General features: G+C 52.1%; 1 protein-coding gene across 2 annotated transcripts in view; it reads left to right on the top strand.

The window, feature by feature from the left end:
• RIPK4 (receptor interacting serine/threonine kinase 4) overlaps positions 1-12,589 on the top strand; it is a 30,859-nt gene that overhangs the window by 7,199 nt on the left and 11,071 nt on the right. For both annotated transcript variants that reach the window (XM_070597916.1, XM_070597915.1), the window contains exons 2-3: positions 6,782-7,073; positions 12,190-12,338. In XM_070597916.1, the coding sequence (XP_070454017.1) occupies positions 6,782-7,073; positions 12,190-12,338 (441 nt within the window). The remainder of the gene's footprint in view (positions 1-6,781; positions 7,074-12,189; positions 12,339-12,589) is intronic.

Raw genomic sequence — 12,589 nt, 5'->3', positions numbered from 1 at the left:
AGGGAACGTCATTGGATTGGCGCGCGCCGGGCAGGCCTTGCCGAAGGCTCCGCTAGCAGACGGCCAAGCCACTTCCCTCTGCCTCTCCCACAGGGGGCCCGCTCTCCCTCTGGGTCCCCCGCCTTCCGAGCTCTCTCTGCACCGAGTCTTTCCTCTCCCTGCAGTTGACTGCTTCTCTGCCTTCCTAGACTGCATCCTGGGCCCGTTCTCGCCTTTTTTCCCCGGGGAAATGCTTCCAGAAGGGGAAGCCTCGACTTGCTGAGCGCTCGGACTGTCTTTGGAATTTGTGACTGAGCCAGGAGAACCCCGGAGCTTCTCCAGAAAGCGTCTCTTAGAAATGATCGGTCTGGTGATATTTCTGATGTTTCTCCCTACCCCCGATGCCCTCCTGGGATGGGGGAGATACAGCCCTAAATGAGAACGAAAAGTGGAATAATGTAAGTGCTCTTGAGACAGTAGCTTTAACACATGGAACCCCAACTTGGTCCTGTTAATGCCCAGATATTTTCCATCTAGGACCAAGAGGGGGTCCAGAGGTGGGGGCGCTTTCTCCATTCCTGCTGGGAAACACAATTAATGACTCTCCCCAAGCGGGCGGAGGAGACATTTCTGAAATGATGACCGAAGAGAACCGTGAGGCCGGTCTACTGAATTATGCCTAATTGTAGGGACGCTTTTAGCCCGTCATGATTTTTAGGTTGTTTTAATGAAGACTGATGTCAGTGGATTCGAGTGGCCTTGAACTTCCCTCCTAACAATAAAGGATGGGAGTTGATGATGGTGCCACCAGGACCAGGACTGTGCGCTCCAGGGTCCCCACCCAGCACTTGGGCCCTGGCACTGCTGGAAAATCTCTCCAGGTCCTAAAATAATAATGGTAATCATAGTCATGGATCTACAGTTCCTTTTGTGTTGTCATCAATGTGAACCAGAAACACGGCTTCGAGGAAAAGTGTATTTAAAAAAAATAATTGCCATTGACTAAAAAACAGTTGCTGGTTGCTTTCTGCACCAGGAGTCTTTTTCGGTCTTTTTCCTCGGCTCCTGGAGAGGGCCCGGTTCAGGCTTATTGAATTGCAAATGCTGCCGGGGACATCAATAGGGGAAAGGCTCAGGCTGCCCGAAGCCATTGGCAACCAGCAGGGAGGGTTTGGGGGAGGCGCGTCCCAGCGGGGTGTCCAGGAGCAATTGAAGAAGGGCCAGAGGATGGAGGCGGCTGGGTTTGAGCTCAGGGATTACTAAAATCGAAACAGGATGAACCTTTTTTTTGTGCCCACCTTTCTGAACACAACCAGTACTGGCATTTAGGGGGCCCTGGCCAACCTTGTTCCCCAGGCCTGTGCCAAGCAGCTTACCTCCTGTCCCCTTAAACTTCCCGCTGGGCGATCCCGGGACCCGCTTTCTCGCACTGGGGAGGCCTGGCAACAGGCGGGTGGGGTCCTCTCTGCTCTGAGGCATTTCTGATTGAGCTGTCATGAAGGAGGTAATTTTGTTCCTGGAAACGATGACTGATTTTCCAGGATAGCTGGTTTTCCTCGACGAAATGATCAGTTGTGCAAAGCCTGCCTGGCATGTGTTCCGGTGAGGGTCTGGGCTCTCTCAGAACGTTCCAGCCATGATCAGCTTTCCGGAGCAGACCGGCACCGGCCGGCCCTTTTGTTTTTTTGACTAAGGTAAATGGGGTCTGTTCTGTGGAAGGACCTGGGGCCGGGGAGAGAGCAGCGAACTTGCCTACCTCGATGCGGTGTGGGGAGAGACCAGCGATCTACCAGCATGGCTCTGGAGTCGCTCATGAGCTCGGCAGTCAGAAGTCACCCTGGGTTTATGTATGAAGCCCATTGGGCAAATGGAAGGAAACACTTTATTTGCAGAGTGGCTCAGAGCTTCCACTTGATGCAATTGTAAAATACGTGTTTGTTATCAGTCAGGGTTGGTGTAGAAGGCTCGTTCTCAGGATGTCTACTTACAGGGGAAAATGAGCCTTGTGCACGGCCAGGCTGTAAACACCTGAACTGTCAGTTCCCGAAAACCTGAGGACCGGGAGGGGAGCCTCATACTGTCTCCCACTGGAAGTGGGTCTCCATCCTGCAGCAGGACACGTGCCAGTGCCATGTGAGCGCGGTGTCCCTCGAAGGACATACACTGGTAGGGGAGGGGTGCTGGCCACTTTAAAAGAAAATAAAAGCAGTAGGAAAAGACAAGTCACAAAACTGATACTTAACAGGAAGCAGAAGCAACAGCTGGAACTGAGCCCCAATTGCAACAGCTGGGGAGTGAGTGACTGTTGTGAGAAGCGGGGGTTGTATGCAGCAGTATAGTGTAGGAGAAAGAAGATGGCCCAGGGGTGTCGTCTTCTCTCTCCTTCTTAAATGACCGGCTTCGTTTTAAAGGCTGCTTGACGTTGTCACCCAGCCCTTTCCTCTTCCAGATGCCTGGAGACTGGGCACAGGGTTGAGGTCTGCCTCCATGTGGTCTCGGGGCCTGGCCAAGCGGGCCGAGGCTGTGGGGAGGGGCTGGCCCACCTGGATGAGGTACCAGAATCTGTCAGTCCAGAGTTTCCATCCGAGGGAGGGAGCAGCTCTTCGGCCCTGTCCAGGGACCGCCAGAGGCTGGCGTGGCACTCTTGTGGACGTCTTGCTTTCCATTAATTGGCCCTTTAACCAGATGCTAAGAAAGCAAGCCATGTTAGACTCAGGTTTGTTTTATCATCATGTCATGATTCCCTCTTGATTCTTGTTTCACTTATTTCTAAGGCCAGTGGGATTCTTTGCTCCTTGAGCCTGTTCAAAACCAAGCTCTTGACCCCCACCCAATGACTCCTGGTGGAGATCCAGGGTCGTCCTTGCTGCCTCTCTCTCCTCCACATCCAATCAGTCATCAAGTCTTAATGATTCTCTCTGGAAAATGTGCTCTGTGTCTGCCGGCTTCCTGCTTCTCCACATCGACCAGCGGGGGGTCGGGGGAGGGTGCCCACCCTGAGTGCTTTGTGCTCAGTGCAAGCAGAGCTCAGGTGCTGCAGCGTGCCGTAAACAGTGTAATCTGAGGCTCCTCCTTGCCCGCTAGCCTTCCTCCCTGGAAAATGTTTCCGTAACCGTAAGGGCAGCTGGGAGCATGTTGTAGTCTCGAAGAGGAGATCAAATCAGTAAGAAACAGACTCGTTTTGTTGGTGCAGTTTTGGACTCTCCAGCAGGCTGGGAAATGGGAGCAGGTGCAGGTTTGGGTGGGGGATGTGGGCAGGTACATCCAGGCTCCAGAAGAGCCCCTGCAGTGGGAACAGGCTGCCTGTGCTGGAATCTGCATTCTGGGGGAGTCCCTGGGGCCACCCCAGCTTGCTGCCTGCATGGCAGTGTCCGGACAGTGGAGCTACGCGGTTCCCAGCTTGACGAGGGCATGTCTGGGCATATGGTTCAGGACTTTTCCTGTAGGAGCTTATTAGGAAGCAGGTTCCTCAGCACCCACCAGAAACCCGATCTCCAGAAGAAGCAAATTAATGTTTTTAATTGGATATATTTGACAAGTAACATTGTGTAAACTTAAGGTGCACATCGTGTTACTTTGATACATTTCTATATTGTAATATGGTTGCCATCGTAATGATATTTATCACAGTACATATTATATTATTTTCTATGTTTAATAAGCTGTATGTTAAATCTCTGTGGCCATTTTAGTACTTGTTACAAGTTTGTCTCCTTAAACACCATCAGTCATATCCCCTGACCTGCATCCCCTGGTAACCACCGTTTTACCGTGGTGGTGGTTTTTTTTTTTTTTTTTTTAACTATGTTTGATTTTTTTTAGACTCCACATATAAGTGAGATCATACAGTACTTATCTTTCTCTGAGTTATTTCACTTGGCATAATGTGCTCAAGGTCCATCCATGTTGTCACAAATGACAATTTGTCCTTTCTCGTGGCTGAATAATACTCCATTATAGATACAGCGCGGCTTTTTTATCCATTCATCTGTTGATGGGCATTTGGGTTGTTTCCATATCTTGGCTATTGTGGTTAATGCTGCGGTAAACATGAGGATGTATATATCTCACTGAATTCCTTTTTTCATTTCCTTTGGGTATATTCCCAGAAGTGGAATTGCTGGATTGTACAGTTGGTCTATTTGTAATTTTTTGAGGATGCTCATATTGTTTTCCCTAACATTTGCACCAATTTGTATTCCCACGTGTAGTGTATAAGGGTTCTCTCTTCACACATCCTCACCAGCACTGGTTATCTCTTGTCTTCCTGACAGTGGCCATTCTAACAGGTGTGAGGTGATAGCTCATTGTGGTTTTGATTTGTATTTCCCTGATGTTTAGTGATGTTGAGCATCTTTTCATCTGGCTGGTGGCTGTTTGATATCTTCTTTGGAAAAATGCCTATTTAGTTCTTCTGCCTATTTTTTATTGGATTGTTCTTGTTGTCATTGTGTTAGTTCTTTATATATTTTTGGATATTAACCCCTTATCTGATAACGTGATTTGCAAAACATTTCTCCCGTTTCGTAGTCTGCCTTTTCATTTTGTTAATTGTTTCTTTGCTGTGCACAAGCTTTTGAGTTCGATGTTGTCCCATTTGTTGAATTTTGCTTTTGTTTTTTGTGCTTTTGGCATCATGTCCAAAATATCTTTGCCGAGAACGATGTCACTGAGCTTCTTCCCTATGTTTTCTTCTATGTTTTATGGTATCAGGGCTTATGTTTGAGTCTGTGATCCATTTTGAGTTAGGTTCTGTGAGTGGTGTGAGAGAGGGATCCAGTTTCGTCGTTCTGCATGTGTTTCTCCATTTTCCCAGCACTGTTTGTGGTGTTCTTGGCTCCCTTATCGAATATTAGTTGATTGTAGAAACAGGTTAAAATTAAAGTAAACTCTGGGAGTACTTAAGTGGGTGATTCTAGACTGTCGTAGTTTATTTTAAATTTGGCTGAAATGCATTAGCTCAGTCTATACCAGAGGTTCTCAGACTTGGCACAGTTGTCATTTTGGGCTGGATGGTTCTTTGCCTTGGGGCCTGTGTTGTGCCTTTAGGATACTGAGCAGCATCCCAGGCCTCACCTGCTGGATGCCAGGAGCAGCCCCCAGCTGTGACAACCAAAATGTCTCCAGACAGCGCCCAGTGTCCCTGGGGGACAAAGTCACCTGTATATGACGATCACTGGTCTACACCCAGGGATCCCTGAGACACCACTGTGCAGCCCCTTAGTGTGTGCTCCTAAAGGTCTCGGCTCCCAGCTACAGGGGTTGGACAGGCAAGGCAGAGGGGCTGAGATACTGGCCAAGCCCCGGGGCCTGGGAATTTGCATTTCAGCTGGTTCCGGGGTGTTTTCTCCTGTGCCTGTGTTTGAGATCTGCTGACCTAGATTGCACGTGGTCGAGCCCTGTCTTCTGGGATTCAGCCTTTTTCCCTGGATGCACCGTGGGACTTTTGACCCGTGATGCTAACACAGACCATGACACTGGGATTCTGGTTTTGTAAATCCATGGGCTGCAACAGGAAGTGACCTTAGACCAGGGTTGGCAAACTTTCTGTGAAGGGCGAGAGGGTAAGAATAGGCTCTGCAGGCCATAGGGTCTGCATGGCAGCTCTCGTCTCTGCTGTGAGTGGGAGAGCAGCCACAGCCCATGTGGACGTGGGTGGGGGAGACTGTTTTCCAGTTGAAGTTTCTTTACAGAAAGGAGGTGGGCTGTGGACAGCATTTGACAGCTTCTCAAAAGGTTAAATAGGGACTCTCACATGACCCAGCAATTGTGCTCCTAGGTTTCTATCCCAGAGAATTGAAAGCAGGGACCTGAACAGTTATTCATACACCTCTGTGTACAAATGTACAGCATTAGTCACAATAGCCAAAAGGTAGAAACAACCCAAGTGTCCGTCAACAGACGAATGGATCAACAAAATGTGGCCCATCCATCCAATGAAATATTATGCAGCCATAAAAAGACATGAAGTTTTGATTAGGCTGCAACATGGATGAATCTTGAACACATCATGCTGAGGCAAGTTCATAGAGGCTGCAAGCAGAAGAAAGGTTACGAGGGGCTGGGAGGAAGGAGTGATTGTTGAAGGGGGGCAGAGTTTTTGTTGGGGATGATGAAAAAGTGTTGGGTGTGGACAGTGGTGGTGGTTGCACAACATTGTGAATGATCATGATGCTTTTGACCCTTAGGAATGGTTAAAATGAGACATAGTATATTATGTATATTTTGCTACAATAAAAAATGGTTTAAAAAAAAGGTAGTTTTGGACAGCAGTCTGCAGACCCCAGATTTAGACTAATGTGCCGTTAATTTAAGTGTGAGGTTGGATTCAGGAATGGGGGCCCAGCTAGAGTGTTGGGCTTAATGGAGAAGGTGAGCTGGGTTCTCTGGATGGATAATTTGTTACAACTTTTAGTTGAACCTAAACTTTTCTTCCTTCAACCCAAGAAAAGGGCTTGTCAGCGTCGACTTCCTCATTCTGAGGCCCCGGGTCATGCACTGGCTCATTGCTCCCTGAGGGTCTCAGGTAATCATTAGAATTTCTTTCCTTCTCTCTTATAATCACCCCACCGTGCACACGTGTGTTTGAATAGCTGTGGGAATGAAGACTTTGGAAGACCCAGAATTTGATTGACGTTAAAGTGAGCTCCATGTGTGCGTGCATGTGCGTGCACTTGCACATATGTGGGTGCCTTTTAGTAATTTTCTCAGCCGTGTGGAGCTGGTTGTCCCTTGGCCACGGTGCTCTGCGTTGGTGGCCAGGTGACCACTGCGTGTCCCTCATGTCTTCGAACTTTTCCAGGGAGCGCATGGAACTTCTGGAGGAAGCCAAGAAGATGGAGATGGCCAAGTTTCGCTACATTCTGCCCGTGTACGGCATCTGCCAGGAACCCGTGGGCCTGGTCATGGAGTACATGGAGACGGGCTCCCTGGAGAAGCTGCTGGCCTCTGAGCCGCTGCCGTGGGATCTGCGCTTCCGCATCGTCCATGAGACCGCGGTGGGCATGAACTTCCTGCACTGCATGTCCCCGCCTCTGCTCCACCTGGACCTCAAGCCCGCGAACATCCTGTTGGACGCCCACTACCATGTCAAGGTAGGGACTCGATGGTGCCCTGGGTGGGCACCGGGCAGCCGGCGTGGGGAGTGCTTTCGGAAGGCAGGGAAACATGGTGTTGAGGGGTCGAACCTTAAGGTCAGTTTGAGGGTGGAAGAGGGGAAAGTTGTTGCGAGAAGAACGTGAAGCAAAGGCCTCTCTCAGCACAGGACTCCCCAGTCTTGTCATGCTTGCTATAAACACCCCAATATGTGCATCTGGAACACGGACCCTTATGAACACAGGTCACTCCCAGGGGCGGCCACCTGCACTTGGCAATTATTAATGTCGTTAGGTTGTATTTCTTTAAACATGTCTCTCCTTTGGGAGGCCTTTGTGTCCAGGGTTGTCCTGTTGCCCACACCCTGGGGGGCACACGACAGGGGTTTTTCCCATGTCGTGACGTTCGCACGCTCGGGAGGCCCGGGGTTCTGTGCTGGCCCATGAGATGAGGTGCCCCGGCCCTTTCCCTTCCACTCAGGAGAGCGTGTGGGCCTGTGAGTGCATGCAGGACCCAGGAGTGATGGCCCAAAACCCTCCCGGTTCAGCAGGGGCTTGGCTGCTGCTCTGACACCGGGCTATTTGGGGCTGCACACGGCTTGCAGGACCCCTCCCTGTTGGCCTGAGGAGCAGGCAGGGCCTGAACTCAGCCTGGCTCTGCCCCTGGCTCTCGCTGGGCCTCAGTTTCCTCACCTGTAACAGGAGGGGTGGGGCCTGCTGGCATGCACACATGCACACGGCCGCTCCCTGAGCCCGGAGTTTGCAGCAGGTGCAGCGCTGCCCGCTGAGCCAGCCCAGGGTGGGTGGGGAAGTGCATTTTCATGTCGGACAGTAGTTACAAGTTGTCCCTCAGTAGTAAGATTTTAGCGCAAGACGGAAGTGCTCTCCTGCTGAGTGAAGCAGGAAACCCAGAGAACGGAGGCAAGCTCTGAAGGTTTGGTTTGAGTCGGCACTGTGGTGGTCCCAAGTCTGTGCTGGAGTTCCAGGATTCCAGGGCATCCTGCCTCCTTCCGCTTGGTTGTCCCGTACCCCTGAAAACATCACAGAGTTGTCACTAGGAGTGTGCAGTCCCGTGGTCACCACGTGGAGAGTGAAGCCTTTGGTCTCAGACTTGAATATATACATGAAACGGGAGATAATGACAGGTCCCTGCTGTGTGCCAGGGGCCCCACCTCAGGAGCTGCCCCAGTCTGCAAAGCAAGGTTCCCTGGGGCGGGGGCCTGCGGCTCACAGGGGTTAACGCACGGGCCTCTGTCCCCCAGTTGTAGGTCATCGAGCAGAGGTTAGAACCGGGTCTGCGGCCTCCAGAGCCCCCTGACCTGCTGCTGTATATGAGATGCTCACAAATATCATGTGGCCCTCGGTGTCACGAGGGCAGAGTGGGTAGCGGGCAGTAGGTGTCCAGGCAGCCCCTTGGGGTTGGGGGGATGTTACTGGGTGGGACTGGGTCTTCAGAGAGTGTCAAGCTTTCCTGCTCAGGAGTGAGGGCGCGGGCAGGAGAAGAGCCTTTGTGTGTAGGAACCAGCCCAACGAAAGTCATGGGAAATTCTGGGGTGTGGGGGGAGGGCAAGCAGGAGGCATAGGCGGATTAGAATGGAGGGTGCGTGAGGGCCTTACCCTCGTCTTTAAGGATGCTGAACTGCTGTTGTCATAGAGGATGCTTGGAACGTGCTTGGGGAGGCCACCGTGGGAGGCTCACGAGATCCTCAGACGGGTGTGTCTGCAGCCATGTCCCTTTGAGGTGTCTCTCCAGAGTCACAGGTGGACATTGGCCTGGCTGGGCTTTTATCTCAGTTCATTCCCTTTCCACTCTCTCTGCTGCTCTGCTAACGCGTCGTGTGGGATGTTTGGGGTTGGGGGGGAAGATGGGTCCCTGAGAGGATCACAGTGACATCTTTCTTCTAGGTGTCCTCCTTCGGAGCACAGCCCCCTCCCCCACTGTGTCCCCTGCTGGTAATCCCTCTCTGTCATTGTAAGGGGTCCCGTGATGAGAAAGTGCTTGTTAGCTCAGTGCCTGGCCCGGGGAAGTGCTGGGTGAGGGTTGGTGCCGTTGGTGTAGGTATTTTTGTGGCCAGTAGGTAGTCATCTTTTCCATGCTGAGGATGTTAACCTTCATTGTGGAGTTGTCCGCAGGGCTGGGTACACAGCAGGCACTTAATACTTGCTCACTAGGAGAACAAGTACTGAGGGCTGCCCAGTGGCGTAGTGGTTAAGTTCGTGTGCTCTGCTTTGGTGGCACAGGGTTTGCAGGTTAGGAGCTGGGGAGCGGACCTGCACACCACTCATCAAGCCACGCTGTGGCGGCGTCCCACATACAAAATAGAGGAAGACTGGCACAGATGTTAGCTCAGGGCCAATCTTCCTCACCAAAAAACTACAAAAAGGAAAACGAGTGTTGTTCTCTGTCTGGCCCACGGGTGGCTTGCATTCCTTGTCGGTCATTTCTGCATCGGCTCTCGAGCTGCCCAGCTGGAACGCGTTCCTCTTCCTCCTGTGTTATAAACACCTGACTTGGCAGGCCTGGCCCGTCAGGGCAGTTTTAGTAAATGGGGGAGACTCCTTAGGGAGCCGAGTGGCCCTTTCTGAAGGATCCTGGGAGGCTGAGAAAGGGAGGGGGCAAAGCCTGTGTGGACCGGTCTCCGAGGACAGAAAGCAGAGTGATGACCGGGCAGAGGCAGACACCCGCCCGGCTTCCCAAGCTCCTGGAGGCCCAGGACCAGCAGTGCCTAGGTGACTGCCTCACACGGCTGCAGACAAACAGAAAATGTATTTGCATAACACGTTTCTTTCCTTCTCAGAAGTAGTTGACTTGGGGGCAGGGGGGCAGCGGAGGCTCCAAGTCGGCTGGTGCTCCCCGTTGATCTTCCTGGATTTCTAGGCAGATAGTCAGTGGTTATTTCAGGCAATAAAACTGTAATCGGAAATCTTGAAATCATCAGTTGTCAGTCCACCCCCATCCCTTGTGCCTCTCAAGACTCCCTTTCTGTCCCTAGATAGGATGATCGGAACTGAGAATTTCCCAGCAACCAGCTGCTTTGCCAAGTGTACTAAAGATGCTTCATAATCGATTGATGCTTGATATGAATATTAAATATACTAAATATCAATATTAAAATATTAATTTTCACGTAGTGGTAGTAAACCCATTTCAAGATGAAAATGAGATAACTTGACTTAAAATCTCAGGCTATTTCTGGCCCAGTTTGCTCAGACCAGACTATGTTCAGAGGGATGCTGAGGGTCCTGTTCTCCTGGGGTCTGAAATGGCCGTTGTCTCCGGGGCAGCACAGCCCTGACCATGCCCCTCGTTAGTCCCATCCAGCTGGACCTGGAAGGTGAAGGGCCCACATCTTGGGGGGCACCTGTGAGTGCTCAGCTCTGGGCACTACTGAGGCGGATGCTAACAGGGAAATGCATTTGTAAATTATAGGGCATTTGCTGTTCCCAGGGATTGTGTGGTGTCCTCCTGTCGAGGAAGCAGGGGGCAGACGAGGCAGGCCCTGGGCAGGACAGGTGAGAGAGAACGGAACAGACACCCTGCAGGGTGGGGAGTTGGCAGCCATCAGAGAATTCTGATTTCCGAGTTTGCTTTTTGATGCCAGAGCTGTTACATAGAATTCATGCTTATTTTCCTTCACCAAATATATTTTCAAGTGGCTGACTTTGTCTGAAAATGGCAGAAATGAAGAGAAAAAGCTGCCAGCAAGAGGGGCACTGGGTACCAGGATCCCTGCATTCCAGTCCATCTTTTTAAAGGTTCGAGCTGCTGAGAGTTTTGAGCTGAAACTTGTTTTGAGATTCCCCAGCCCCGAGCTGCTTTACCGATCTGCAGACTCGGGGTGATGTCCCTTCCAGTGTGAGGAGTTTCTTGAAGACCAGAGAACAGACCTTGCCAGGGGCCCAGAGTGGGCCAGGCCACTCTGTAGACCCACGCCAGTCCTGGCACAGCCTGGCTGCAGAAGTGGAAGCTGGGTCCAGTCTGGCGAGCTTCCTTCCTATCACCTCCCAGCAGATGTGATCAGAGAGCCCTTGAAGGACCGAGTCACCAGTCCTAAGTTCTCCCCGTGCTCCGTGGTGGTGGCGCCAGGCCGTTGGCTCACCCATGGGCACCGTGAGCCCAGAACCCAGGGCCTGACTCAGCCCCGTTTCCTATCCCTATGTAGGTGTGTTTGAGGAGGAGCCCCGGAGTTAATTAGAAGTCTTAAAAAAATCCGTAAGCCTTGAAGGAGCATCCAAAGGGGCCATTTTCCATGGGCATCCTGAGTCCCTTACTGCCAGCAAGTGTGGCCCAATCCCACACACGCGGCTTCCGGGGGGCCTGGTTCACACCAGGAGGTGGGGAGCTGGAGGCAGAGCCTGCGCCCCATGGGGAGTCCGGGATGGCTTGCTTCCCCCATCATGGGTTCCAGGAGCTTTCTGGAGACCTTTGCCCAGAGGAGATGAGGAGGCGGAGGAGTGGGTCTGAGCAGCTGGGTCCAGGTGCCCCTCAGGCGGTGGGCCTGTGGTGGAGGAGATGCACATTTGGTGAAGGAGCCAGCAAGTGTCTAGATCCCAGAACGGTGCAGATGGAGGACCAGGTTGTGTGGTGTGTTTTGCTTGCTTTGAAGGGCTTCTGAAGGTGCCCTTCCCTTTAAGGCACTTGGACTTCCCCTTAAGGAACCTGCTGCCACTTGCCCGCCTGCCCAGCTGGGGCGATTGTGTAACCACTGCTCTAGCACCCGGCTTCTCACGTGTTGTCTGAGAACTCTCAGGGCTGCCTTTTCCCTTCGTGCCCTTGGGGGCTGTCGACCACAATGGCAGACTTTGTGCCTGACAGAAGTAGGATTATATTTCTTCTTGAGTTCTCTCCCTCTAGTGAATTCCTTCCTTAAAGTGTCACCTTTTCCCCCATGCATCAAGCTCTTGATGGCTTCAGGCTTCGTTCTTTCTAAGCCAATTGTGCCTGCCTGCCTGCCTGCCCGGGGGAGCTCAGGTGATGGCTCTCAGGGGCTGATTCCCGACTGTGCTGGTACGGCCGTGTTGGGGAGTGGCGCCCTCCAACACTGCAGAGGGGAGGTGTTAATAAAGCATCTAGAGTAGCAGCTCGCTGAGCCTACTTCCCACTGCTCTGTTACAGATTTCCGATTTTGGGCTGGCCAAGTGCAATGGGCTGTCCCACTCGCACGACCTCAGCATGGACGGCCTCTTTGGCACCATCGCCTACCTCCCTCCAGAGCGCATCCGAGAAAAGAGCCGGCTCTTCGACACCAAGCACGATGTGTACAGGTGTGTGACAGGTGTGCAGCCCCCGGAGCCCTTGCGTGCTTGGCCCCGCGGGGGGCTTGTACCTCGATTCTTAAGCTCTGAACGATTCTTCATGCTCTGAGCGGTGCTTTTCCCAGAGGCCCCTTGGTGCCATCAGACATGAGGTTCAGTCCAAATGAAAGGGTTTGGGGTTTTGAGCTGGTGGTTGCAGGCCACCCCAGGTAGACAAGAGACCGCTGTCTCCTGTGGGTGCTGCTGGCCAAGGATGCAAA

This window comes from Equus przewalskii, chromosome 27 (assembly GCF_037783145.1).
Source record: "Equus przewalskii isolate Varuska chromosome 27, EquPr2, whole genome shotgun sequence".
NCBI classification, from domain to species: Eukaryota; Metazoa; Chordata; class Mammalia; order Perissodactyla; family Equidae; genus Equus; species Equus przewalskii.
This window is presented reverse-complemented; position numbering and strand designations above follow the sequence as displayed.